The 26,865-nt window shown below is 65.1% G+C and overlaps 2 protein-coding genes across 5 annotated transcripts in view; one reads left to right on the top strand and one right to left on the bottom strand.

The window, feature by feature from the left end:
* Positions 1–26,459, top strand: PGS1 (phosphatidylglycerophosphate synthase 1). 4 transcript variants are annotated; one of them, XM_079798984.1, is made up of 10 exons: positions 1–147; positions 8,389–8,578; positions 10,232–10,309; positions 10,719–10,818; positions 11,534–11,723; positions 12,596–12,774; positions 13,541–14,062; positions 20,116–20,264; positions 23,002–23,123; positions 26,324–26,459. In XM_079798984.1, the coding sequence occupies exons 1-9, from the start codon at positions 14–16 to the stop codon at positions 23,113–23,115; spliced, it is 1,656 nt and encodes a 551-aa protein (XP_079655110.1). In that variant the 5' UTR covers positions 1–13; the 3' UTR covers positions 23,116–23,123; positions 26,324–26,459. The 4 variants fall into 4 exon arrangements, with proteins under 4 accessions (XP_079655110.1, XP_079655109.1, XP_079655111.1 ...); XM_079798983.1 differs by having other exon boundaries at positions 22,996–23,123; XM_079798985.1 differs by lacking the exon at positions 26,324–26,459 and having other exon boundaries at positions 20,189–20,264; positions 22,996–23,123.
* DNAH17 (dynein axonemal heavy chain 17) overlaps positions 23,725–26,865 on the bottom strand; it is a gene marked incomplete at its 5' end in the record, with an annotated part of 58,851 nt that continues 55,710 nt past the window's right edge. The window contains 1 exon segment of the mRNA XM_079798611.1: positions 23,725–26,416. Within this exon segment, the coding sequence (XP_079654737.1) occupies positions 26,169–26,416 (248 nt within the window). The 3' untranslated portion in view covers positions 23,725–26,168.

Below are 26,865 nucleotides of genomic sequence, written 5' to 3'. Positions count from 1 at the left end.
GCCGCGAGTCTCCATGGCGGCGGCCGCGGCGGGGCCGGTGTTCTGGCGGCGGCTGCTGGGCCTCCTGCCTGGCCGGCCCGGGCTGGCCGCGCTCCTGGGGCGCCTGTCCGACCGCTTCGGCCGGAACCGGGACCGCCGGCGCCGGAGGTGAGAGGGCGGCGGGTGGCAGCGGGTCCCCGTGTCCCCGTCTCCCCACGTCCCGCGCCCGCCGCCCGCAGGTTCCCGCCCGTTCTCCGCAGGCTCCCCGCCCTGCAGGTTCCCCCGTCCCCGCCTCGGCGCCCGCAGGCTCCCTTCCCCGCAGGCTCCCCGCGTCCCCACCCCGCAGGCTCCCCGCGTCCCCGCCTCGGCGCCCGCAGGCTCCCTTCCCCGCAGGCTCCCCGCGTCCCCACCCCGCAGGCTCCCCGCGTCCCCGCCTCGGCGCCCGCCTGCCCGGGGAGGGGGTGGCCCTGCGGGCTCCCCGGGCCGCGCGCACTTGCCCGAGGCGCAGTGCGTGCCCTCGGCGGGGGCTGTGACAGTGTCCACGCGAGACGGTGGGGCTCGGGGGTCTCCCCTGAGTCACGCTGGCCGCGGGGGCCGGGGCGTGAGTCAGCCGGCGGGGGTGCTGCGCGGTGTCCCTCCCATCCCGCCGGCCGAGGCCGTGAAGCAATCCTGAGTCAGGGGCTCTCGGCCCGGGAAGAGGACCCACTCCAACCCGCCCCACCAGCGCCTTCCGCGGGCCTGCGCCCGGAAAAGTACTGAGGGGAGTTACGTAAACGGTGAAGGAGGCTCGAGGCCGGTCCTCCGGGCCGCGGGCTTCCAGAGCAAACACTTGCCCCGAGCCCCCGCCCCAAGAGGCCCGCTGCTGTGGCTGAGATGAAAAAAAGGGGGAAAGAGTTCTCTGTGTTCCAGTACGTTTTTTTTTTTTTTTTCATTAGATTCGAGCCTTACACTGCATCCTTAGGGGGGAAATATCAGAACTGCGTCCTTTGCATTGCCTGAGATTTTTATCTGTGCCTCTTGGGTACCGCGATCTGCGGTCCAGTCCAGTGTGCGGCTTCTAGGGAAGGGAAGGGCTGACGGCCGGAGGTTTTCAGCAGAAAGAGTTTGATTTAGGGGAACTGTCCTGCGCTGGAACTCTGGGAAAGGCGTTTCAGACCCACAGGATTGCAGCCAGGGGGAGTGGGCGTGGCCTCGCCGCTTTCTGTTACCGGTTCTTAGCAGAGACCGGTCCCTTCCAGGGGACAGCCAAGTCAGGTGACTTCCACATCCTGGCCTCAAGCTACCGAGAAATTTGTTTTAAAGTTTCAAGAAATGTTCTCTCCTCCAAGCTGTTTAGGCGATTTTGTCATCGCCCTGTACGTGTTTAAACTATACGAAAACCACTTCATGCATCATTGTTTGACATTGGGGTTGATTACCTAAAGGATGTTGGGCAATCTTCACAAATTCTTCTCAAAAACACAGTCTTCTTGGTGTGTTCTTTTTTTTGGGGGGGGGGGGGTTGGGGGGGAGAGGAGAGGGGCGGGGGCCATGTGTCAGTGGGGATTGTGTAAAATGGCAAATCCCGGGAGGGTGGGGGTAAAGGGGAGAGATCAACCAAAGGACTTGTGTGCAAGCATATGAGCCTAACCAGCGGTTAAGGACAACAGGGGGGTGGGGGCATGTGTGGGGAGGGGGGTGGGATGGGAATGGGGGGATGAGGACAAATATGTGATACTTTAATCAATAAAGAAATTAAAAATAAATAAATAAATAAAATGGCAAATCCCTTTTTGTAAATAGTGTTAGTAGGTGCAGTGGCCCCATGGTTCTTGGTGATTAAACCGAGAGAGATAGTCGGTGTTTTTCTGGGTCAACAATGACACCAGAAACTCGGTGAAATCACCAACACAGAAGCACACCTGCCAGAAATTGGTGCTTTGCCGTCCTTGGAAAGAATGCCTGTGCGACTGGCATTACCACGCTCGAGGTTTCTGACGCCTGGCCCTTTTCGGTTCGCAGGTGTTTTTTTTTTTCTTTTTCCGATTCTCTGTGGCCTTGGTGTGTGGGTTTGCATGGCCACTCACCCGTGACTGCTGGCTTTCATTTTCTTCGTTCAGTTGCACCTCCCAATTCCTCATTCCCCGAATGGTGTGGTTTCTTGTAACTCGGATCATTGATTCATTGATAATAGTTCTGTGTAGTCATGGGCTGAGATCATTTCAGACGTGAGCTTGCCAGTCTGACCCAGCTGTCGGAGTGCCTGCCGGGTCCTGGCGGCCGGAGAGGCGGCGGTGAGGGTTCTGTTCCTTCCCGGCAGTGGTTTCCTTTCAGTTAGAGATACAGCCCTAGTGACCGAGAGCTCTGCTTCAGGCTGCTGATAACTAGTGACCCAGAAGTACTGCCGTTCTCTCTGACTCACGCTGTAAGATGCTCAGGTCCATAAGCCACAATAAGAGCAGAGTTGAGCCGAAACCGGTTTGGCTCAGTGGATGGAGTGTCGGTCTGCGGACTGAAAGGTCCCAGGTTCGATTCCGGTCAAGGGCATGTATGTTGGTTGCGGTCACATCCCCGATGGGGGTGTGTGCAGGAGGCAGCTGATCGATGTTTCTCTCTCATCGATGTTTCTAGCTCTCTATCCCTCTCCCTTCCTCTCTGTAAAAAATCAATAATATATATATATATATATATATATATATATATATATATATATATAAAAGAGCAGAGTTGAGGTAGAAAAAGTCAGGTCCCTCAGAGGCACACCTGGGAGTCACAGAAGGCTCCCTGGTGGTGGTGCTCTCAGAGCCATGTGCTGGGAGAATAGGAGGAGACTAGGTGAAGGATGAGGACGGGGCTTTGGGAAGGGTGGTGAGTGACGATCACAGCAGCAGGGGATCGCAGTTCTGAGGTCCACAGGGGCTCAGACCATTTCCAGGAGCTGACAGCAGTTATCGGAAAGGGAGTGGGGGGAGCTGGGAGTCAGTCCGTCCTCTGGGCCAAGATCCCAAGAAGCAGGCTCTGAGATTCTGTGTAGTTTCTTTTGCTAGTGGTCCAGGCCTACGGTGGTGGGTTTGTATGAAGTCAGGACAGTGGGAATAGAAGAGCGGGCTCGGGGTGGGGGGGAGGAGGGGGCTGTGTAGAGGGGAGAGTGCTGAGGAGGTGGGTCCGGTTTCTGACTTGGGTGACTGACTGTGGATGGTGGCACGCTTCACTACAACAGGGAGGAAGGAAGGGCCAGGTTTGGGGAGGATGAGAGGGTAAGTTTGGGGCTTGTTAATCAGTATCCAGGCGTGTCCACGTGGAGGGGTCCCGTGGGCAGTTGACTGGCAGGTCTGGAGCTCAGGAGGGGGAGGACAAACCCTCAGAAGGCTTTTTTGGAGTCACCAGGGCCGACGTGTCATCTGGAGCGAGACCTGGTGGGAAGTGTGCCAAGACGGTGTTAGTGCATCGCCTAGCTCACCTGCCAGTCAGGAGGGGTTTTTTCTGTGGCCCCTTTAAAAACTCACACAGTTTTCACTTTGAGCGATATGTGCAGAAAAGGCTTTGTTTTTGAAACTCAAGTCCTATGTTCTCTGTTCTAGGTGTGTGTGTTGGGGGGCCGAGGGGGCTGACTTCTCTGGGTGAGAAGAGGGGGACGTAACCAGTAGCCTCCGCTTTCAGTTAGAGTTTCTTACGTTGTGACGTCAGATCTGCAAACCCTTGGTTAACCTGGGAGCAGTTTCTGCCCTGAGGGACCATCAGATTTCCAGAAATGACTGTTTCTTTGCACTTTGATGCTGGGACCCAGCCCTCCTTATTCATGAGGGCTTCGTGGGGTCCCTCTTGGTCTATTTATAGCAGTAGGATGAGTGGGAGGGGGAGGTTTCCAATTAAAGCATGACTTCTCCAAGTCATTCACCTTTGACCTTACACGGAATTGAAGTAAGGTTTGCGACGGACAGACGTCTACGTTGTAGCCAAGTTAATGTTCGCAGGTCTCCCCCGAGCACGGTGCCGCGGGAGGACGAGGCGGTCCGTCTGCCGTGAGGATGGACAGGAAGCAGCCGGGGTTGAAGTGTGCTGGTTGATAATCCCCTGGTAAACACGCTCGGATGGACGTCAGCACGTCCTTTCCCCGGCTGCCGCGAAGCCGCCTGGTTCCCAGAGCACGGGATTGGCCCTCGTCCGCTCTTCGATGGCCTCGTGCGTTCGGCCAGCCCTGCGCTGTGGGCTCTAGTCTGGCTTTCTGGCCCCGTGATGCAATCGGCTTTGTTTCTGGCAAGTCAGGAGGAGGGCCATCTGGCCGGTGCGTGGCCAGATGCTGGCTTCCGGTGGGGGCCCAGCGGGCCTGGGTCTGTCGTCACCTGCGGGAATCGGGGATCCAGCACTTCCGGGCAGGCTGGGTCTTGCGTTAGTCAGTCAGGGCTGCCCGGGCCGGCCGCAGGAAGTCCGGCACCTGCAGGTAGTTTCTCGAGCCTTTCTCAGGAAGTGTTGTGACGGTTGCTCTTTTCGCATTAGTTCACTTTTTTTTCACATTTCACTGTGGATGGCTGCGGGGAGGGGGGAGCTTTTCTTAAAATCGTCGTTTCTGAAAATAAGGCAATCCAGAGAGCTCAGTTTCTTTTAAAAACTTCTCTTTTCTGGTTGATTTGCACGGATGTGGGGGGGACCCAAGCCACAGAGCTTGTCCCATAAGTCTTAGCGTTCCCACAGTTCGCGGAGCTTCAGGCCCGGCTCTGAGCGCACAGTGGGGACGCTTAGCCAGTGCCGGTGCGCGGACTCCTGGCTGTCCTGCGGTCAGTGTCCGAGGACAGCCTCGGACCGCCCCGTGTGCTCGCCCGGAGCCCTGGGAGGCTGCTCGCTGCGGCCCGCGGCCTGCGCTGCGGGGGAGGGGCTCCCAGGGGTCTCAGCTGCTGTCACAGCCAGACCGGAGCACGCCAGGTGTGGCGTCGGCTTCAGTTTGGCGAACGGGAGCTCTCCTGTCTTGTCGGGAGAAGCGAGGGTACCTGCGCTGCCTTCCCAAGGCTGCCTTGCCAGCAGGCGTGTCCACAGCCTCTCCGCCGCCTCCGCTGGCTCACGTCCCATGCCCTGCACGGGCTGCCGGGAGGGGGGCTGCGTGGTCCTGTGTGGGCCAGGTAGGCGTCCGCTGCCCTCGCTTACTGCGGAAAGCCTCACACCATGTGGCCGAACCTTCACCGAGGGCCCGGCGTCCTGTGGGTGCCGGAGCCTGCCCTGTGGAGAGGGTGCCAGTCCCATTGCTCCTTGGCGAGTGGGGGCTGGGATTGGTTGGCATTGTCTGCCTGTTGGGAGTTTGAATGCCGGGCGCCCCCGCTCCTGCCCAAGCCCCGTTCTCCACACGCCCTGCTGTGCCGAGCGCCCAGCGGGCCTTCTCCTGTGACTAGGGAGGGAGCGGGGTGCTGAGACAGGGAAACTCGGGAGCCCAGGCTAGATGCGGGAATCGTTGTGTGTGTGTGTGTGTGTGTGTGTGTGTGTACACACACCCTACACGTGAGTGTGACAGGGCTGTGCGGCCAGCTCCCTGCCCCCTTGGTCCCTGGGGTGAGGTTTCTGACTTGGGACGCGAGCTCCTTGGGAAAGCTCCCTGGTTGGGGGAAGGCCTGGGGCAGGTGCTCGGCCCGGGGCACAGGGACACTGCAGGAGGCTGCTGTGCTCGGGGAGACATCTTCTGAGAAGATTCCCAGGGGTTCCCTGGTGGAGAGCGGGAACTAACCGCCAAGGGGTTCTGGCTGAGCTGGAAGGAAGCAGATGGGTCCCTGAGCGGGCTCTGGGGGAGCCAGCAGTGGGCGCTCAGATGGGGGGCTGCTTGTGCACCCCTCCCCCCCGCCCCAGGCAGCTGGGCGTGGCTGTCCCAGCCTGCCTGCCCCTGTGGTGTTCTCAGAGGACACTTAGCCCCCTTCCGGGCAACTGCCTCGTTGGCGATGAAATGGCCGCTGAGGCGGGCCTCCTCCTCCGTGAATCCCTGGAACCCAATGGGCTTTGGCTGCTGCTCCGACAAAACAAATCTGTCAGGCACAGGTTCTACAGGAAGCCACGAGGAAGGCCTCGGCAGATCCTGGCTCAGGCCCTGGCGGATGGTTCCCGGCGAGAGCTGCCCTGCAGGGACCCGCCCACGGTGGCCGTCGCCCGGGCCTGCCAGAGGCCTCTCCCAGCAGGACACCGCTGGCCGTGGGCTGACACCCACGGGACCCCTGGGCTGGCTGTCGAGACCCTCCTGGGCTTTCCTGGCGATGGTGGCTTCGGCCAGCTCTGCGCACAGCTCCCGTCCGTGCCAGCTTTGAAAGCTGTTGGCCGGCAGGTGCCAGGGTGTGGACAGCGCAGAGCTCGGGCGTCCCTCGGAGCACACAGACCGTGTTTTGATCTTATTTAGTTAATTTCAGCGTGTTTTCTTGTGTTCTCCCGTAATGTCAGGTGTGTAGGCCCGTGAGGCACCGGGTTTGTGAGAGGCTGGGGCTGTGCCGGCTCCTCCCTGTGCCCTCCACGGTGCACGTCGGGGCTCACGTGGTGACCTGGCTGGAGGCCCAGGCTGGCACTCTCCCTCTCCCGGTGCCTGTGCCAGGGAGGTGTTTCCTCGGCTTCCTTTCTGGGAGCCGACAGAGCCTCCTGGCGCAGGAAGGATGCGTGGGACCGGACGCAGGGCCTGGGCGCAGGTGACTGGCTTTCTGTTTTTTGTTTTGATCAGTCCTCACCCAAGAACCTTTCCATTGATATTTAGAGAGCGTGGAAGGATGGGAGGGAGCAGGGAGAGAGAGAAACATCCATGTGGGAGCGGCACGGGGATTGGTTGCCTCCCGCATGGCACCGACAGGGCCAGGGATTGAGCCTGCAATCGAGGTACCTGCCCTTGACCGGAATTGAACCCGGGACCGACCCTTCAGTCCGAGGGCTGACACTCTATCCACTGAGCCAAACCGGCCAGAGGCCTCTTTATGGTCTACGGTCCGAGCCTGCCAAGTGCGGTGAGACGGGGAGAGGCTGACCCTGGTCAGACAGACTGTGGTAGTGAACCTCAGGCCAGGCCCTGGGCTTCGCTGGGCGGCTCTCCCTCGCCTCTGGCTCCGTTGGACTGAGGAGCGCTGCTCCCCCAGAAGGTGGCCTGAGCCCCGCAGGAGGTCGGCCCGCAGTTTGGGGAGCTGAGGCTGAAGTCCCTTGTTAGCTTCTCGCCTTTCCTGTGCAAGCTGCTGCCGGCAGCCGGGAGCTAGAGAAACCCAGCCGGCTGGTGCCCGCCGGTGCGCGCATGGGGTCACCACCCCGTAGACTGCTCCCACTGCTGCGCCCCCCTCCCCCCCCCCCAGGCCTCCCGCATCCAGGCTGCCTGCCCTCCTCCCGCATCCAGGCTTCCTGCCCTCCTCCCGCATCCAGGCTGCCTGCCCTCCTCCCGCATCCAGGCTGCCTGCCCTCCTCCCGCATCCAGGCTGCGGTGCCCCCCTCGCTGACTAAAGGTTTCTGGCACTCGGTGGCTGGGCAGACGGCTTTCCGGGAAGCACAGCTGTGGCCACCTGGCGCTGCAGGGCCGTGGACCAGCCCTAGACCAGCGCTGGGAAGATCGGCGGTGTCAGGAGGCAAGCCCATGAGGTCACCTTCCTGGAATCCGTGGTCCTTCAGCCCGTGGGGTGTTGAAGTGTCCTTTCCCCAGTCCCTCTGGGACGGGGCTCCAAGGTCACACGCTGAGGAGGGTTTTCCTGCCGCGGTTTTCGGGAATTCTGGCCGGGTTTGTGCGCGGCGCCCCTCCCGTGCCCACAGGTGGTCCAGGCCGGGGGCGGCGCAGCTCGGGCTCCCAGGCAGGGCCAGCGTCCTGCAGTCGCCGCCTCGGGGGACTGTGGGCCAGGGCAGCCCGGAGGCGGGGCATGGCCCCCGAAGACGTGGGCAGCAGGGAGGGCAGTGGTGTCACCCCGGCGCCTCCTGAGATGACCTCCCCTGACCTCTTCCTGCTCCAGCCTCTCTCCCTGCCGAGTGTGAGAGAGAAAGCTGCTTTCTGCCCGTGGCTATTTTACCCCGGTCCCTCACTAAACGTCTGGGAGACCTTTGCTTTTCTGGCCCTCCCTAAGCACAAGCCCGGCTGTCTCCCCGCTGGCGGCTGGGTGCAGCGGGGCCCTGGCGCTCGGAGCCCTGGCGCTCGAGGCCGCGTGTGCAGCAGGAGTAAGGAGCCCAGCAGTGGCTTCCGGGGCTGCTGGGAGCGCTCAGTCTGGAGGGCGTGGGGCCCACGTGAAGGTGGGGTTGTCCACAGCCATCGGCACTGCTCCAGCTGCTCAGCTCGGAGGGGCCGAAGGGAAAACCTGTGTGCGGAGTGTGAGTTGGGCTCACTTAAAATGGTCTAGAAAATCCGAAATTGGCAAACAAGTAAAATAAAGATCCTTCTCTTCCTCTCCCCAGTAGCGGAGAGAGACGTTGAGGATGCGTCTGCGAAGCTTGACCCTCTGTGTCTCTAACCAGGTCGCCATGGCTGCTGTTGGCTCCTTTGCTGTCCCCAACCGTCCCCCAGGTCACCTCCCCGCCCTGCTGCCTGTGCCCGGAGGGCGTGCACCGGTTCCAGTGGATCAGAAACCTGGTCCCCGAGTTCGGCGTCTGCAGCTCCCACGTCAGGGTGCTCTCGGCCCCCGCCGAGTTTTTTGAGCTCATGAAGGTGAGTTGTGTTGAAGGCAGAGCGCGTGGGCAAGGCAGAGTGGTGGATGTGGGGGTAGGGGCTTCGGGTGTGAGGTTGGGGCGTCCTGGGTGGGGGCACCTTCTGTTCTGGAAGCTTTCAGTGGCTGCTCAGCTCCCTCCTGTGGGCTCTGCCCGTGGGGTTCCAGCTCACAGGTGGGTGAGTGAGCTGTGGTCAGAGCTCCCTGTGTGGCTCAGGTGGAGCAGCCCAGACGGGGGCAGCGAGGGCCGGTCCTGGGCTCCTCTGTCCTGTGCTGAGGGGGTGGCCCACCAGAGGGGAGGCATGAGGGCATGTGCCCCGCACGGCGGCCCTGCTAGCGACAGCCGGGAAGGAACGAGCCTGATCCTAGCCGGGCACTTGGACCTGTGCCCTGGAGACAGCGCCCACAAGCCGCGTCATGGGTGGGCGTCGTGTGCGGGGTGCAGACCCAGTGGCCGGGGGACGTGCCGGCCTCCCGCTCCTGCAGAGGCGTGGCAGCGGCCTGGGGCGCGGGCTCTGGTTGTGGGCCCAGCAGAACTTGGCCCTGGGGGTCCCCCAGGAGTTCATGCGCCTCTAGTTCTCTGTGGCTGAACTGCTCATTGGAGTGAAGTAATTCAATGCCGATGACTTTTTATTGCCATGAACTCAGGAGTTCATAGGACAGTGAGGTTAGAGCCCAGGTCTGCGGAGTTCAGACAGGCCGCACGCGAATGCTGCGCTCTCTCCTTAGCCCTGAGCTTACTTCCTGGCCGGCTCCTTCCAGAACGAAGTCTGTGTGTGTGTACGTGTGTACATTTGTCTATTTGTGCCTGTATGTGTGTGTCTGTGTGTGTGCGTGTGGCTGGTGCGTGCCCCCCACCCTCCCGCTCGCCTGTCCCACACGCCCACGTTGGTGTGAGTGCGGCTGAGGCTGTTGGCTCCGAGCCCCGCGTGGCTCTCTGCGGGCTGGAAGAAACAGGTTCTTCGTGTCCTCATGGTGTCCGGTGGCTGACGGAGTCTCCATGTGCTGACCCCGGCCGGGAGGCGGCTGCACTGCGCACCTGCTCGGCGGGCAGGGCTGCGGAGACCCGGAGGAGCCTTCTCCTGCCTCTGAGCCGGTCCCGTGATGTCGGGGCTGTGGTGCAGGGGGCTGTGCCGGGCAGGGAGAGGGCACGGCTGTGGGACTGATGCGCTGCGTCGTCTTGGAATGTCGGGATGTTCTGTTTACGTGTCTCCATACCTGTCTGTCTGCGTTTCAAGAGGAATACGTGCTCCTCCTAGAACTCCAGCCGCGCAGGTTTGCGCCTGCACCCTCCCCCTCCCCCTAGCTCTGTCCTCCGTGTGTGTTCCGCACGCCCTGCGCACGCTCACACACACGTGCAGGTGTGTGCGGGGGGGGGGGAGCGTGGCTTGCACTGTGCTCAGTGATGGCGTCTCAGCAGAGCGTGAGGCCGTCCCAGGCATGTGCACGCCCTCCCCGAGCGCGGCGCGGTGTCTGGTGCAGGCGGATCACGCTTTAACTTCGGCGGAGTATTTCTAGGGAGGATTGTGGGTCCATCCATGTTGGGGTCAGGATAGTTCAGTGTGGGGTGTTACTTGCCTCCACGGTCGAAGGACTGCATTTTCTCAGCGACATGGAAGTGCTGGTGTGAACTCTGCCATGTCCCTTCCTTTCAGGGGCAGATCAAAGCAGCCAAGAGGCGGGTCGTGATGGCGTCTCTCTACCTGGGGACAGGCCCTTTGGAACAGGAGCTGGTAAGGCTGAGGGGGAGCCGTCCTGGGGGAGCAGGGCGTTGCCTCCAGACCTCTCGCTGCGCAGCGCCTGGTGCTGGCGGAGAGCGGCCCTTCCTTGGCCCCGTCGCATGGCCAGCTCTTGCTCTCGTGGCCCCAATACTGGGCAGGTCGGGAGGACGGGGAGGGCGTGGGGAGGCCCAGCCCTGGCCTCTGACCTTGCTGGTCAGTGTCCCCCTCGCCCCGCATAGGGTCCCCGCTGCTCCCGAGGCGGCCTCAGGTGGAGGAGTTCTGTGGTGCCGGCTTCTGAGCGCGGACGGGGTGTGCCCAGGACGGGGTGTGCCCAGTTCGGGGTGTGCCCGGTCGGGGGCATGGCCGGCACGTGGGCCGTTCCTAACAGTCTCCCCCGGGTCTGCCCCCTGTGCCGTGGCAGGTGGACTGTCTGGAGAGCACCCTGGAAAAGTCACTCCAAGCGAAGTGTCCTTCCGACCTCAAGGTGTCCATCCTCCTGGACTTCCTGCGGGGCTCCAGAGGTGGGTGCCCGCCCCTCTCCCAGCCTCGGTCCCACCTCCCAGGCGGGCGGGGTGGGGACGGCCTACCGCCCGAGCCGGGCTCCTTCTGGGGCTGGGACTGCGGGCCCAGCTGAGAACAGCGCAGGCAGAGAGAGTTGTTTGACTCCCATGACCACCTGTTTCGGGCAGGCTGCACGGGGGTTCGGGGGTGTCCCCAGGACCCCGTTGCTGGCCCGTGTCCTGTGACTTCCTCCTTCCTGTGGTGGCCTCTGATGGCCAGGCCCTTCTCGCCGTGGCATCTTGTCCGTTGGAAGAGTCGGCTCCCTGGTGGCCAGACCAGAGCTCCCAGTGGCTGCCCCAGGGCTCCAAGTGTGCGGCCCTGCCCCACCCAGGCCTGGTGCCCTCCGCTGTGGGGCTGGGTGCGGGCTCGGGTGGGCACGGTCGTCATGCAGAGCGGAAACGCCAAGAGGGAGGGCGGGTGGCACCCCCAGGAAAGCTGAGGTGGGTGACCGGGAGGAGGCCAGTGGGTGCTGGACGGGGAGACAGAAGGTCTCCTGCACCAACCACACCAGCCCCGCCCTGGGCAGCGGGCGACCAGAGCAGAGGTGCCCCGCGCTCCGCTGCCCAGAAACAGTACCAGCTGCGCGGGCAGCACAGGCACGTGGGCCGCGGTAGGCGCTGCACGCTGCCGTTCCCGGGGTGAACCCGTCCTCCCTCCCGCTCGCCCTGTGCTCAGGCAGGAAGAACTCGCGCACGATGCTGCTCCCGCTCCTGCAGCGCTTTCCGGAACAGGTCCGCGTCTCCCTCTTCCACACCCCGAACCTCCGCGGGCTGCTCCGGCTCCTGATGCCCGAGCGCTTCAACGAGACCATCGGCCTGCAGCACATCAAGGTGTACCTCTTCGACGACAACGTCATCCTGAGCGGGTGCGTGGCTTCCCTCCGCAGGGTCTCCCCGCAGCAGGCTCCCCGCCCGGGGCCTCGGGACCTGCTGGCACGTCCAGTCCACTCGCCTCTCGCCTCTCGCCCGTCTTCCTCGGCACCGTGTCCGCCCTGGAAGCTGGACGCTCACAGGGGTTACACGTAGCCGGTTGCCAGGATGTGGAAGCAGCTAGGTGCCCCCGATAGCTGAGTGGATGAAGAGGTGGTGTGTACGCACAGTGGGAAGTTGTTCAGCAAGAAGGATGTAGCCTCGCCGTTTGTGAGAACGTGGGTGGACCCAGAGGGTAGTAAGCGAGGTGAAGCAGGTCAGACAGAGAAAGACGTGATCTCACTGATATGTGGAATCTGAAAAACAACATCACACTGAAAACAAAACAAAGGACCCGCAGACAGAGAACAAGCGGATGGTTGCCAAAGGGGAGGGCGTGGGAGGCTGGGCATAAAAGAAAACTGAATCAGTAAATAGATTCTGTCACACTCTTCATTCTGAAAACAAAAGGCAGGCCATGCTCTCTGAGCACCTACTGCGCGCAGCCACTGCGTGTGTCCTTTAAATCCTCACCGGGACCTGGGCTGTGGGTTCCTCACTTGACACACGAGAAACCAGAGATTGGAGAGGATGGGTGACGTCAGCAGAGCCAGGAGGGGACCCGGGCACCGTCACTCCACCGGAAACACCCCCCCCCCCCGCTCCTGCCTGTCTCCTGGGAGTGGTCACGCTCAGTAGCCAGCTGCTCACTGGCTGCTCCTGCGCTGTGTCCTGCTCCGGGCTGTCAGCGCTCCTGCTGGGTGTCCGAGACCGTCACCGGGACCGCTGTGCGCCTCGGGCCTGGTCCTCACCCGCTTTCCTCCCGCAGCGCCAACCTGAGCGACTCCTACTTCACCAACCGCCAGGACCGCTACGTGTTCCTGCAGGACTGCGCCGACGTCGCCGACTTCTTCACGGAGCTGGTGGACGCCGTGGGCGACGTGTCCCTGCAGCTGCAGGGCGACGACACCGTGCGGGTGGTGGAGGGCATGGTGCATCCTTACCAAGGTGGGCGCGGGCCACGCTGCCCCCGAGCCGGGGCGGGGGGCGTGAGGGCCGAGGAGAGCAGCCTCTGCCTGGTTCTGCTTTTGTCACTGGAGCCAGACAGAGCGACCCACTGGCCATCAGCCGTGCCCTGTGGGCGAGGGAGCAGCCGGGAGGGAGTGTGGGGACAGGGGTGCTGGAGTCCACCCTCCTCGGCCCTCCCTCGCACAGAGGCTCTGCGCTCGGCCCCACTGCGGCCTGTGCTGCCGGCCTGGCAGCTGGCTCTCGGGGCCTTTGCGTTCCTGCGGTTCCGTGGCTCTGACTTCCTGGGGGCCTCTAAGTCTGCTGCTGGGGTGGCGAGTGTCAGTGCGCAGGGCAGGGGTTAAACCCAGACCCACCAGACCTGGAGAGGTGCTCCTTGGGTCCCCCAGGATGGGAGCGTCTGAGTGGACGCCCAGTGGAGGCTGGCCGGCCCCCTGATGGGCTCTGTGCCGCCCTGCCTGCCGCCGCCGGGACGCTCCGTTGTGACCGTGAGCTTTTCAGTGTGTCCGTAAAGGCGCACGGGGTCCTCTTCCCTCGCTGTGGGAGTCGGGCCTGCATGTTCGCCCATTTGCCCTTTGGTTCCCAGAACCTAAACTGTTCACTCTGCCCACGGAAAACATGGCCGACCCTGGTCTAACCGAACAGGCTGGGCACGAGCGTGCAGAGAACAGGTCCCGCAGGCAGGGAGGGCGAGTGAGATGCCGGGGGAGGGCTGATGCCCTCTGACCCCCTCCCTGTGTCCCTCCAGGTGACCGGGCTGCGTACTGCAAGGCAGCCAACGCTCGGGTCATGGGTGTCATCAACTCGGCCCGGACCCGCCAGCAGATGCTGCACGCCCAGACCTTCCACAGCGACGCCCTCGGGCCCCAGGAGGACGCCGCGGCCGCCGGGGACCGCAGGCCAGCGCCGGACACGTGGATCTACCCGCTGGTCCAGATGAAGCCCTTTGAGATCCAGATCGACGAGGCGGTCACCGCGACCCTGCTGACCGAGGCCGAGTGCGGGGCCAGGGTCTACCTCACCACCGGCTACTTCAACCTGACCCAGGCCTACATGGACCTGGTCCTGGGCACGCGGGCCGAGTACCAGATCCTGCTGGCCTCCCCGGAGGTGAACGGTTTCTTCGGGGCCAAGGGGGTGGCGGGCGCCATCCCGGCCGCCTACGTGCACATCGAGCGGCAGTTCTACCAGGAGGTGTGCAGCCTGGGGCAGCAGGAGCGGGTCCGGCTGCAGGAGTACTGGCGGCGGGACTGGACCTTCCACGCCAAAGGTACAGGGCCAGCCCAGGGCGCCTCGCTGCCCTCCGCTTGCAGGTCGCGCACGCAAACCTCCTGTGCACCCGGCACGTGGAGCGCCGGTCATGGGCGTCACAGCCTCCCGGGCGATGGCCGGGCGGGAGAGCCCCCTGACCCTGGCGCTCCCACAGCGCCGCGTCCCCCTCGGGACTCAGGATGGCGAGGGGGCACGTATTTGGTCCTAAACAGCCCGTTTTCAGTCTTCCCCTCACCATTGCACTCTGGGAAAATTGAGGCTGTGCCCTCCCAGCGCCCACGTGGACGGTGCTGCGTGACCGTGGGTCCCAGACTGAGTCTGTGAGTCAGGACCTGGGGCAGCCCTCGCCTCCCTGGAGCAGCCGTGTGCACAGCCCCGGGCGTGGGCTGAGCGGAGGCGTGGGGCGGATGGAGCTGTGCTGAGCAGCGGCGGCCCGTCCTGGGGAGACCGCCCGCCCGCCCAGCGGCTAGTCCTGCCTCCAGAGGGAGGGAGAGCAGCGCTAGGCCTGAGCGCCCGGAGGTGGTGCGCCCTCCCTCCTGCTCGGCGCTCAGAGGCCTGTCTTGATTCCGGGCTGCTCTGGAGGCTTCGGAAAAGCCTGGCGCCTCCGGGTGGGGTCCTCTCGTTGGCTGGTCTGTGAGGCGGGAGGTCCTCTGGGCGCCTGGGGTTGCACTCTTCCTCTGAAACCCTGGCTCTCGTCTGGGCTGCACTGCGGGGAGCCACCCCCCCCCCCCCGCCCCCGACCTGGACCCGCCCTCTGGGGACTGAACCTGACTCCCCAGGAGGCTGCTGCCTCCAGGGTGGTGTCCGTTCCCCACGGGGAGCCCCATGGGGCAGCTCGGCAGGTGGCATTGCCTGGTGGGCAGGAGTGGCCCATTGTTCCGATCCCAGCTCGTGTCACTGGCCAAGCCAGCTGGAGGTCAGGGGTCTCGACAGGCAGGCCAGCCGTGGAGGGTGCTGGCCGCCCCTCAGCTCTGGCTTTGTGCCCGGGGGGAGGGCATCGCGACAGAACTGGGCAGTGAGAGGGGATGTGTATGCCTGGGAGCTGCTCCGAGGCTCGTCTGGACAGGGCTGGCTTCTGGTCTGCCCCGTGGCCCGTCGGGAAGGGGCTCCCTCTGCCTCGGGTCCCAGGTGGGCCTGGCCCGTGGGCCTGAGGCCGTGGGTCACTTCCCTGAAGCTGTGCTGGGCAGTGACTCCCCAGTTACCGTTGAGACAGAAACACCCAGCAGGCTTTTCCAGTGCGTCTCGCCTTTTCCCGGACGGGCAAGCCCCTGCCACTCCTCCGCCCGCCCCGCCCCGCCCCGCCGGCTGGGGCCTGCTCTCTGGGAGACTGGATTGCAGGGAAGGCCAGGAATCCCAGGGCATGCGCCTGCCTGTGTGCGAGGGGGGAGGGAGGGGGGAGCCGGGGCTCACCCTTAAGCCGGAGCCAGAGGTCAGAGGTCACTCAGTGCTTAGCGGGAGGCCTGGGTCCTTCCTGCTTTGCGGCTGATTGGTAGTGGGGGTTCTGAAGCCAGCCCCTTTTCCTGGCTCCTCTTTTGATGGTCACTTCCCCCAAAGCAGCCTGTGTCGCAGGAGCCGGGAGCCAGGGGTGGTGTGGGGTAGAGGGGTGGGGCGGTGGCCCACTGAGTGACTGGACCCTCTGCCAGGCCCGTGCTGGGTGCAGGGGGCGTGTCTGTGTTTGGACCCTGACCATTCCTGCCCACGGCTGAGGACCCGAGACCACCATTGCTTCCCCAGGTTCCTGGGGCAGCCCAGGCCCATCTCGCTCCTGCTCCCACGAGCCCGCTGGTGAGGAGAGGGAGCCGGACCCCCGCTGTGTTTCTGGGTCCCAGCGTTGCACACCCCGGGCATCGGAGGCCTGTGTGCTGACCCTGCTGGTGGCCCCGTGAGCCTGGTGACGCAGGAAGCTCTGCTTGGTGCCTGCCCGTGGGAAGCCGGCTGGCTGGGTGGGGACAGGCGACCTGTCGGGGAAGTGACCACAGCGGGCAGCAGGTGCCGGGAGCGGTCCCGCGGTGACCTGCGCGGGCCGGGCGTCACTGCGGCGTTTTCCGTGGTCCTAGGCTGCAGAGCAGCTGTGTGGCGGGGGGCCGGGTACAGGCGTGCCCCCGGCATGCGGGCCGATTCCTCGGCAGACGTGGGTGTCTGTCACTTGGGAGCGAGCTGCCCTGAGAGCCAGGAGCCTCCCGCTCTCCAGCCGCACGGGAGACGCCGGCGCAGCGGGCTCACCTGCAAAGGACGCTGCTCAGACCGAAGGACCTGGGAGCACGCGTCCGCAGAGGGGCTCCCGTGGAGTCGCAGAGCCTGGTCCTCGGCCCACGTTCGCCTTTGGCAGAGGGGGCGGGACTCGGTCCAGCGTCTGTAAAACGGGGTGAGGGTACAGGATCCCACTCGCGTGAGAGGGTGGCCTGTGCGCCTGGTGGACACGCTGTGGGAGCCTCGGGCCCCCTGGCGAGGAGAGGGTCCGGTTACCTGTAGTTTCTGGCTCTTCTTCCTGTGAGCACGAAGGCAGAGGTCTCACCTGCTCCTCGGCCTCTGGGGCCGCTGGGGAGGGTCCTCAGCCAGCTGGCAGCTCTGGGGTTCCTGGTCTCATTTCCTGGGGCCTGGCCCGGGCCCTCACCGGGAGGCTGGGGCAGGCCTGGGTGCGGGGCAGCGGTGCTCGCCGCCGGTTAGGTTGATGTCCGCTGCCAGGCACCGCACGTTACCGGTGGCAGCTCACTTACCGCTGGAAGTTTGCACCCTTATGTATTCACTTACTTACCTTTACCTCTACGTGGCCTGCCCCGCACCTGCACGGCCTCCCCCGTGGCCAGCACGCAGCCCCGGGCAGTCACGCGGTCACACGGATGACCCGCACTCACAGCAGTGTCACCGAGCCCACAGCTTGCCCGGGGGTCACCTTGGCGGCGTGCTTTCTGTGGGTTTGTCACACGGAGGTTTCCGCTGCCCTGGAGCCTCTGCTCTGCCTGTCGTCCCCCCCCCGCCCCCCCGGGCCTGGCAGCCACTGCTCTCTGTCCGGTGCCCACGGCTTTGCCCTGTGCACACAAGTGCGGACCATGCAGTGTGCAGCCTTCTCCGGGAACGAGCGTGCAAGGGCCTGCATCCTCGAAGCTCATTCGTTTTCACTGCTGGATGCGCTCCCTTGTCTGGATGGGCCAGCTTATCTGTGCACCTACTGAGCGCATCTCGGCTGCTTCCAGTGTCCCCTCTGCACTCTGGCCCAGGTGGAGGGGGGCCCCGGGGGCAGGCGCAGAACAGCTGGTTCCCCTCCTAACGCGGCGAGGCGGGCCATCCACCTGCCGTCCACCTGCCGTCCACCTGCCGTCCACCTGCCAGCACCTGACCCCTGGAGGCAGCAGTGTCGGGGCCCGAGTGCGCGTGAGGTGTGGGGCCTGTGCTCCGTGGAGGGGCGGTCCGAGGGGGAGCAGGGGGCTGCCCAGCCCCGGCAGAGGCCCCATCCACATGGACGCGGGCTCAGCTCGCGGGCATGTGTTTCAGGGGAAGGGTCGGAAAGGGGTTGGAGACGTTGACTGACTCACCTGGGCGCAGCACTAGCCTGAGCAGCGTGTGTGGCGGGCGGGGCAGGCCTCGGATTGCGAGGTTTCTGGCTCAGGCTGCAGAAACCGGTTAATGGCGGTGAGAATCGCCACTGTTTTTACTGCCTTCCCGACAGGCCGCTTGGCGCAGCGCCCGAAGTGAACTCGCAGTGAGAGCTGGGCAGCTCCGCCCTGTTTGCCTGGCACACCTGGGGCACGTCCCACCTGGGCGGCAGGAGCGCTCGGGCAGGGCCGTGGCTGCGCACCCGAGACCGGCCTGAGCACTCCCAGGCCTGCGTGCTCATTCCTGCTGCTGTGCGTCAGGACCGCGGGAACCGAGCTGTCTTCCCCCCCTCGTTACGGGGTCTGAGACCCTGAGGTGCCCTGCAGAGCTGTGGGGGGCTGAGGAGGGGGTGTCAGAGGATTGTCCTCGGCGTGGCCTCACGGGAGGGTCATTTACTCCCAGCGTCGGGGGAGCCGCACTGTCGACAGCTGTCGGCCGCGGGCTGCTGTGCCCGGCAGCATCCGGGACACGGGGACATGGCGACTGACTCCCGTCCTCCGAGGCTTATTGTTTACCGAGGGCAGCGATAAGCGGGCGGTCTGTTCAGATAGGACATCAGGCCGTGGGGAGGGTTCGGGAGACGGAGCAGGGCAGGGGCTCCGTCCAGGCTGACGGCGCTGGGAGGTGACACTGAGGGAGTGGGAGTGGGAGTGGGAAGCAGACAGAGGCAGGTGCCCTGGGGGCAGCGCCGTGGAGCTGGCGGGGCTGCAGGCGAGGACACAGCGGAGCAGGTGTCCCCCTTTCTAAGGGGCTCCGTGTGCAGCGGCCCCCTGGTCGGGACTCCAGTCGAGTCTCCTGGCCCCTCTGAACGCCCGCACCAGCTGCAGAGCCCTCCCTAACCTGGGGTTCCTGGAATCTGGAGACCGGGGCCAAAGGGCAGGCCGAGCCGGGAGCCGGGGCGATAACAGGTTTCTGGCCGCTGCGAAGTGTTTCCTGGCAGTGAGGCTGCCCGTAGGCACCCGGCACTCCCGGCGCGAGGGAGGAAACGGCTCGCGGGCCCTCGCCATCCGCTGCGCCCCTCTCCCGGCGGGCAGGGCGCGGCCGAGCCGGCTCCAGGCTCCAGGGCGCTCGCCACGAGGCCGCCCGTCGCACCGTTGGTCTTGATCAGCTTTTGTGGGCGAAAGTCTGCAGTGAAACTAGACCCTGGGGGTTTGGGCGGGTGGCCAGTGGGGCAACAGCCGGGTGCCTCTGTGGTCCTGAGTGCAGCCAGGCCAGAGGGTGAGGAGGGAGGAGGAGTGGTGTGCCATCTCCCGGGTGCGGGGAGGCACTGGAAGCGTGGCCTTAGCGTGTTGCACACACACACGCAGTGCGCAGTGTAGCCATGATAATAGAACTCCGTTTGGGGTGGCAGTTAGGAAAATGGGGTCTGAAAAGCTTGTTTGGGGTTGGTGATGAGAACAGGTTGCAGAGCAGAGGTGCGTGTGGGGGACCTGGCGGTGGGCTGCCTGCCGGGAGGGCCGAGCCCTGGCTGCCTTGCCTGGAAGCCGCCCGTTCACGCAGATTTTACAAATAAAAGGGCCCTGGGACCAGGCCCTGCAACCGCCCCCCGCACCCTGTGGTGCAGGAGCCGTGGGGAGGCGGGTGGGGAGCCACATTGGCCGTAACCGTGTCCCCCACGCGGGTGGCGGCCTCCACTCCCGCGCCCGCGCCCTCTCCTGTGCCTCTGAGCAGCCGGGAGCTGGCTGGCGGGCAGCACTGAGCACACCACTGGCTTAAGGGGCTGCTCTTGGCATCGGAAGGGTCAGGGCAGTGATGCGGCACGGGGCTCTGAGCCTGCTGTCCGTGCGGGGGACAAGCTGGCATTTTCCTTGGGCCCCTGGCCACCGGAGCAGGTCCCGGGCCAGCCTGGCTCCGTGGGGCCTCTTGACCAGGCAAGGCAGTGGCCGGTGGGTGGGCCGTGGATGGAGCGATACACACCGGCAAGCAGGTGGCTTTGATGTGGCCCCTGCGTGCGCGTGCGTGTGGAGGGTCAAGCCCTTTACAGGAAGCAGCATCGTCATCTCTTACCCAAGATGTTCTTGGAAGTGCTCTTGCCCTGAGTGAGAATTAGGAAACGGCTGCTATTTTAGGAGCTCGGTGTGTGCTTCATGCTGCTCGCTCGTGACAGTCACGCTCGCCGGGCCCTTTGAAAAGGTCATGTTGGCAGAGGAGGGGGCGGGGGGTAAGGAGGCAGCTGGGAGGAGGGGAGCCCTGCACCGCCAGGGTCCCCCTAAGAACCCACCTGTCGTCAGGCTTGGCAAGAGGGGCCCCGGGGTGCAGTGTAGCAGCAGAACAAGGCGCCCCAGTGAGCCACCTGGGGGGGCGGCCAGGCCGCCACGGACCTGAGGGCCGGGCGGAGAGCAGGCCCAGGTGAGCCCCGTCTCCCAGGGGCCGGGGGGGGGGGGGGGGTGCTTCTCTGTGAGAGAGCAGGGAGGCGGAGCCCGCCGAGCTCACTCTGCACCTCTCCTCTTCCCGCAGGCCTCTGGCTGTACCTGGCTGGGAGCGGCCTGCCCTGCCTCACCTTGATTGGCTCTCCTAATTTTGGGTACAGGTCGGTGCACCGGGACCTGGAGGCCCAGATCGCCATCGTGACGGAGAGCCAGGCCCTGCAGCAGCAGCTCCACCAGGTGGGTCTGCAGGTGGGTTTCCCCGGGGAGGGGGCGTGGCTGGTCCCTCGAGGACCGTGTCCCTCGAGCACTGAGCAGTGAGGAGGCACCGGAGCCCTCGCCAGGCAGCGGTGGGGGCTGCTGGCTGAGCCCTGCACCCAGCGGCCAGCCCTCCTCCTCGGCTGCCTCCTGGAAGGAGAGACTGTTCCCCCCGATGCAGAACAGCCGAGTTCCCCAACCTCTCGCAGGAACGCGGGCCCACTGGACAGGGGCGAGCGGGGGAGCCAGGCTTGCTCGGGTCCTGGCCCGTTTGGGAGGCGCTTCAGGCAGCACCCCATCATTTCAGGAAAAGACCCTCCCAGAGAACGGGGAGGGAGAGGCAAGAGGAGGGGGCCCCAGGCGGAGGGGCCGGGAGGGAGCAGCACCCGCAATGGGAGACGGAGAGGCCGGAGAAAGGAGGCTGTCTGCGCAGAGATGGGGGTGCCGGTGCAGGGTGCTCCCGGGGCCGACAGCCCCGCTCACACCTCTCTGTGCCCTGGGTTTGCACCAACGACTTGGATTCTGTTGGTTTTATTTCAGGTGGTTTCCCTGGGTGGTGGTCTGGCTTTTGGTTGGGGATTGAGGGCCTAGAGGTGTGGAGGCGTGCAGGGTCGGAGGTGGGCGCGCGCAGGACCGGGAGCGGCGTGGGGGGGGGGGGAGGGAGGGCGGCGCTGGCGCAGGGCCCGCCCTCCCGGTGGCGGCAGGTTGGTTTCTGTGGGGAGAGCTGGTGCCTCCACGTGCCGTCGCCTGGGACAGCGCAGGCAGACTTTGGGGAGCGGAGCCCCGGCCGCACCGGAAAGCTGGGCGCTGCTTGCCCGCGCATTCGAGGCCTTTCCAGCGTCGCCTGAGTGTGGCGCAGACAGCACCGCGGTGGCCGCCCGAGCTCGCTGGTCTCGGAAGCTTTTATTCTCGCGTCTGGGAATTGCTGTTGCGAAACTGTTGGAGCCTTTGTTGAGGAGGAAACGGCCGGCCGGTCCCTGGGATCTGCCCTGCCCTCTGGGGCCTCGGCCGGGAAGGCTCCGTGAGGGGTGAGGGCGGGAGGAAGTGGCGGCGGTCGGGGTGCGGTGGGCCCCAGCATCTGCTCAGCTCAGCAGGTTTCTGCCGCGGGCCCAGGGGGGGCGGCTGGTGCCGCTTTCGGGGCGACTGGCCTGGGTTTCTGCCTCCCTGTGCCCGGAGGTTCAGCCCGGACAATAGCGTCGTTGGCGTGAGCGTGGCCTCGGGCCAGGACGAGGTCTCCATGGCCCAGCTGGTTGGGGGAGCACGACCCCCAGGCTTGGCCCCGGGTCCTGGGACTGGCTCCGCGCCCCACTTCCTGAGGAAGGGGACGAGCCCACATCCTAGTTCTGGAGCAATGCTGGCGGTTGTGGTTGGGAGCTGCTGTCCCCAGGGACATGCTTGGGAGAGTGTGTTTCTTCCCAAACCTGACTCCCCAGGGCTGGGACCGTGGGCGTGGCAGCCCACGCCGGAGAGTCCTCTGTCCTCCAGGCACACCGACATGCAGAGCGTGTTTCTAGAGAATTCCGCCTGTGTCCTGGGACTGCGGCCGCCCCCAGGGAGGCCCGTGGATACCCCAGCCCAGGATTGCCCAGCCACACGGCCTCAGCACAGCCCAGAAAGTCCCTGGAACCCGCTGCCGGCCCGCGCCCAGGCGCCCGGAGCGCTCCGTGGGAGGGCAGGCCCGGGGTCACGCTGGGCACGGGAGTGGGAGACGTTGTGTCGGAGCCCGAAGTCCCTCCCTTCACTCAGCACGGACCAGAGAACAGGCCTTCCTGGTTTTGTTGGGAGAACAGCTTTACCCATTTGACCAGAAACACTCCCTGAGGCCGCGTGGGCCGGCAGCTGACTTCCTTCTCCATCCCGGTGGCCGGTGGTCGGGGAGCCTGAGCCTCTGCTGATCGAATTGAGTTCTTGGCGGCACAGTCACTGCAGCAGAGGCTGCGCGTGGGGACCAGCCTCCCAGACGGACGCTGCTTGTCCGTCAGGCCCCTCAGTCAGTGCTGGGGCGCTCGCCGCAGCCGCCAGGCCCCGGGGCTCGGAGCTGGGCCGGGAAGCTGGGGCCGGGTCTGCAGTGCTCTGCGGCACGGTGGCCTCGCCCTCCGCAGGTCAGGAGCTGGCCAGGGACGCGCCTTCGCTCCCGCCCCGGAGAGCCCTCCCCGCAGCGTTTCCCGGTGCTGCTGGTCCGCAGTGGGCAGGGCGCCTTCCTGCCGTGGCTGCTGGGTCTCCGCGGGAGTGTGGGATGGGGCAGCTGACCGCCAAAGGCCGGGGGGCCAGACGGGCCCCAGCCCCTGCGAAAGCGAACAGGAAACCCTCGTCCTTCACTGACCGGGCTTAGAAAAGCGTTCCTGAACTCGGTTTGAGTCTGAAAGTGACACACGCTCACGGGGAAGCCGAGAAAGACTGGAGGGCGCTGTTCCTTCCTCGGAGGGCCGAGGCCACGCTGCCTGTCACCGTGTGCCCGGGGAGGCTGCACTGGGTTTAATGACGCGGCAAACTGCCAACTCGAGAGAAATACGTCTCACTTAAAAAGTCACCTCAAAGGGCAGCACCTCAGTGGGCGAGGGCGGACATGAGCTACTTCTCACCGGCCAGCTCTTCGCTCTGCGCCGCCTGCGCCGCGCTCCTGTGGGTCTCCGTTCAGCGGCGGCGGCTGAGCTTTGCTCCGTGCTTACGGGCTGGCGGGGCCGCGCGGACCTGACCCTGTGCTCTTCCCCAGGAGCAGGCGCAGCTCTACCTGCGGTCGGGCGCCGTGTCCCCCGCCACCTTCCAGCAGCCCGGTCGGCAGGTGAAGCTGTGGGTGAAGATGGTGACCCCGCTGATTAAGAACTTCTTCTGAGGACACAGGTGATGCCCCCAGTGCCGCCCCACCCACCCCGTGCAGCCCCGGGTCTGTTCGCTGGTCACGTGTGTGTCGGGGCGTGGACGGTCACAGCGTGTGTGGGGCCCGATGCTGAACGAGAGCCCTTCCCGCTGCCAGGTGCCCCTCCACCGAGTCCCAGGGCCGGCCGTGCGGGGTCAGGTCACAGGGCGAGGGCCCGTGTCCCCTCCTCGGAGCCGTGCACGTGGTTAGAGGCAGGAGGAGTGGGAGAGGATGCCCTCTGCTCGGGGAGGTTCCGGCCCGCCGCCCTGGCAGCCGTGGCTCTCCAGGCAAGACCGCGGGAGCCAGACCGCGGGGCCGTGGCCTTCTCCCCGGCTCTGCTGTGCCCTGCGCCTGCGGAGGCGCGGGGGGTGTTCTCCGCGCGGCAGTTGTGACGGGGCCGCAGCGGTGGGAGTTGTCCAGGCGCCGGGGGTGGGGGGGCCGGGCAGGGTGCGGCTGCCATAGAGGTGGGACCCTCACCCGGCTGGCCCCCCTGTCCCGGCCACACGGGGGGCGGCGGGGACGTTTGGGCCTTTGGCTGTGGGGAGGGCGGGGGAGGGGAGTCGGAGATGAGGGAGGGCTGTGGCCGGCGTTTTTAGCATGGAGCTCGGTGTTTACAGCGTGGGTCCCCCTGGGTCCCCTAGAATAGAAAACCCCCACCCCCACCCCAGCCATTGCACCAGTGTGGTGCCTGATGGAACATCAGGAATCCGTGTGTCATCAGATGCCGGAAGGTGTTTGCCATCCCGCCGCCTTGTCGGTGTTTTTATTTCAGTGAAGTCTTTTTTTTTTTTAATTTTAAAAACATTTTTTAGAGAGGAAGGGAGAGAGATATTTAGAAACATCGATGAGAGAGAAACATCGATCAGCTGCCTCCTGCACACTCCCCACTGGGGATGTGCCCGCAACCAAGGTACATGCCCTTGACCGGAATCGAACCTGGGACCCTTCAGTCCACAGGCTGACGCTCTATCCACTGAGCCAAACCGGTCAGGGCTCAGTGAAGTCTTTTGCTGCCTTAGACTGAGGTCCAGACGAGGCCCATACCCTGTGATTGGGGACCTGGCCTCTGAGTCTCTTCTAATCTGTGGGTTCCTTAATATTTTACCTTGAAACATTTTACTGGGCTCACCGTGTCCCCTGCTCCGTGCCCTGGGCATTTGTAAAAGCCCTGCCTCTCCCCCCGCGTCTTCGGACGCAGACTGCAGACCTGCCGCTGAGCCTGCACCCCGCCAGGGGCTGGGAGGGCACGGAGTCGGCCTCCCGGGGACGGGACGAGGTTGGGTTCTGTCTGCACATAGCCTGGCCGGCTTCACGGCTCCCTCCCAAGGACTGGCGGCTCTGGCGGCTCTGCCGCCCCCTCCACAGGCCCCGGGCGGCTCCAGGGCGGGGCGGCTGGTGGCAGACCAAGGGCATCGCGCCCCCAGGGCCCGGCCGCCTGAGGGCTGGAGGCTGGGAGGTGGCCACTGCCCGGGGCTGCAGCGCCTCAGTCAACTGTTTGCCTTCCAACTAGTTATTAAATCGTGCTGTGGGACGATTAGACCCGAGAAGCCAAAAGAATGTGCCGGGCCCGGGTTCTGTTTGGACAGAGGCTTTCAGTAAACAGCGCTCACATTCCTGCAGGTTCTGTGGGACCAGAGCAATCACGGGCTGCCCGCTGGCCACCCCCGCCTGTCCTCCCTGCGGCCTGTCCTCCCCACGCCACTCGTCTCTGCTAATTACCTTCAGGACAGCCCGGCTGCTCCCCGACCTCGGCTCCCCGCTCAGCCGCGCTCCCCGCTCAGCCGGGCTCCCCGCTCAGCCGGGCTCCCCGCTCCCCGCTCAGCCGGGCTCCCCGCTCAGCCGCGCTCCCCGCTCAGCCAGGTTCCCCGCTCCCCGCTCAGCCGCGCTCCCCGCTCAGCCAGGTTCCCCGCTCCCCGCTCAGCCGGGCTCCCCGCTCAGCCGGGCTCCCCGCTCAGCCAGGCGCAGGGCCAGGTGCTGAGATGCACAGCAGGTTCACCGTCCTGCTCTCCTGTCGCCGATGGTCCCGGGGGAAGGTCTGGGGAAGTTTGGGGAGAACCCAGGCAGCCCCCAGTGTGTTGTGGGAACAGTCACTATTTCAGGCCCCAAAGGCACTTGGAAAGCCTTCCCGCCGTGTGGTTATCGGAGATTCACGGTGAGTGGCCTGGTGGCCACTGGCTTTTCCTCTCCTCCTGTCCCTCGCGCCCGGACGGAAGGGCCACAGCGACCCCTGCCGGCCAGCAGAGGTGGTTGCTGGGCACCTGGGCTCCTTGGCCCAGAACCCTGCCTTCCTGGCTGCAGCCCACCCTCTAAGCTGAGGGGTGATTTTCTCTCCCCCTCTTCCCGGCCCCGCCGGGCCCCGGCTTTGAGTTAGGCTGTGGGGCAGACACCAGGCGTGCAGGACGGGACAGAGATGAGGAAGACAGAGTCGCTGCCCCGTGTGGGGCTCTGTGTGGAAGCCTGTGAGCTCCCAGGACACGGCTAAGCTGGTCCCGAGTCCATGCTCAGCCCGGGCGGACGTGGGCTGTTGGTGGGGACGCGCTTCAGCTGCGTGGAGATGGCACCTGCGTGTGGAGGGGCGTCCCTAACTGCGGAGGGTCTCTCCCCAGAGAAGGGGGCAGATGATGCTTAGGGGGCTGTGGAGAAGGGGGCAGCTCCTGTTCATGGGACACCCCTGTCCCCTCGCTGGGTCCTCCCTCCCTCCACGCTGCCGCGGGGAAGAACTTAGCTGGCCCTCCAGGGAGGTCGGCTTGGGGACACTTGCCCCGGCTGCTGGGGCTCCAGCCCTGTCCACGCCTGTGCCATGTGCCAGGCCCTGTGGTCACCAGTGTGGAGCTGACAGGCAGGCACAGCTCAGTAACTCAGTGGTTTTAATGCAACCCCCCCTCCCCCCGCTGTCCTCGCCGACTGGCTGATCAGGTGTGCCCGCGCTCACGGGCCCTGAGCATGTCGCCAGACAGCGGCCTTCAGTTCCTGCAAGTCCATGCTAGTCCCAGGGCGATGGCGGTCAGGCCTGGCCCCGCGGGGAGTGGCTAGACCTGCAGGAGCAGCGCCACGGCCGCCAGCACCCACTTGGACGCCTTCTCTTTGGTCTTCAGGTTGAAGGTCCAGACGTAGGTGGGGCCGCGCATGCGTGTTTTGTACACGGGACACTCATAGATGTTCTTGGTCTCCATGCGGTCCACAGGGATGGCCTTGATGAAGATGACCGGCATGGCCGGTGTCAGCTCCTTCAGCCGCGCCTCGGCGATGACCCCGGTCTGCGTGTCCCAGCGAGCGCCTGCGGGGCAGTGCTGCTGTGAGCCCGGGAGGGCCGGAGGGAGAGCCGGCGGCTGACTCCGCCCCAGCGCACGGGCCTGGGCCCCGGCAGGGGCATGGGAATCGCCGAAGATGGAGTCGTGAGCGGGACACGTCGGGGCTTGAGTGACTGCCCGCACCCCACGGTGCACCGGGCCCAGCTCGCCGGCGCTCCACCCGTTCACATCAGGATGCTCCACAGCTGCCTCCACAGGCGGCCATTGCTCTGCCCGCCCGCCCCCGCGACCCCGCCCTCGTGACCCCTGCAACCCCCGCCCCACATCCGCCTGGAACTGCTGCCTCCATCCGGGCTGCTGGTGTTTCCTCTGTTGAGTGCTGTTCTCTTTCCCATCTGTGGTCCCAGAATAAACGTGGAGATGGCTGCTGAGCTGGTCTGTGGTGATGTGGGAACGGGCCCGGCCCCCAGGGAGG

The sequence above is a fragment of the Cnephaeus nilssonii genome, assembly GCF_951640355.1.
Source record: "Cnephaeus nilssonii genome assembly, chromosome: 19".
NCBI classification, from domain to species: Eukaryota; Metazoa; Chordata; class Mammalia; order Chiroptera; family Vespertilionidae; genus Cnephaeus; species Cnephaeus nilssonii.
This window is presented reverse-complemented; position numbering and strand designations above follow the sequence as displayed.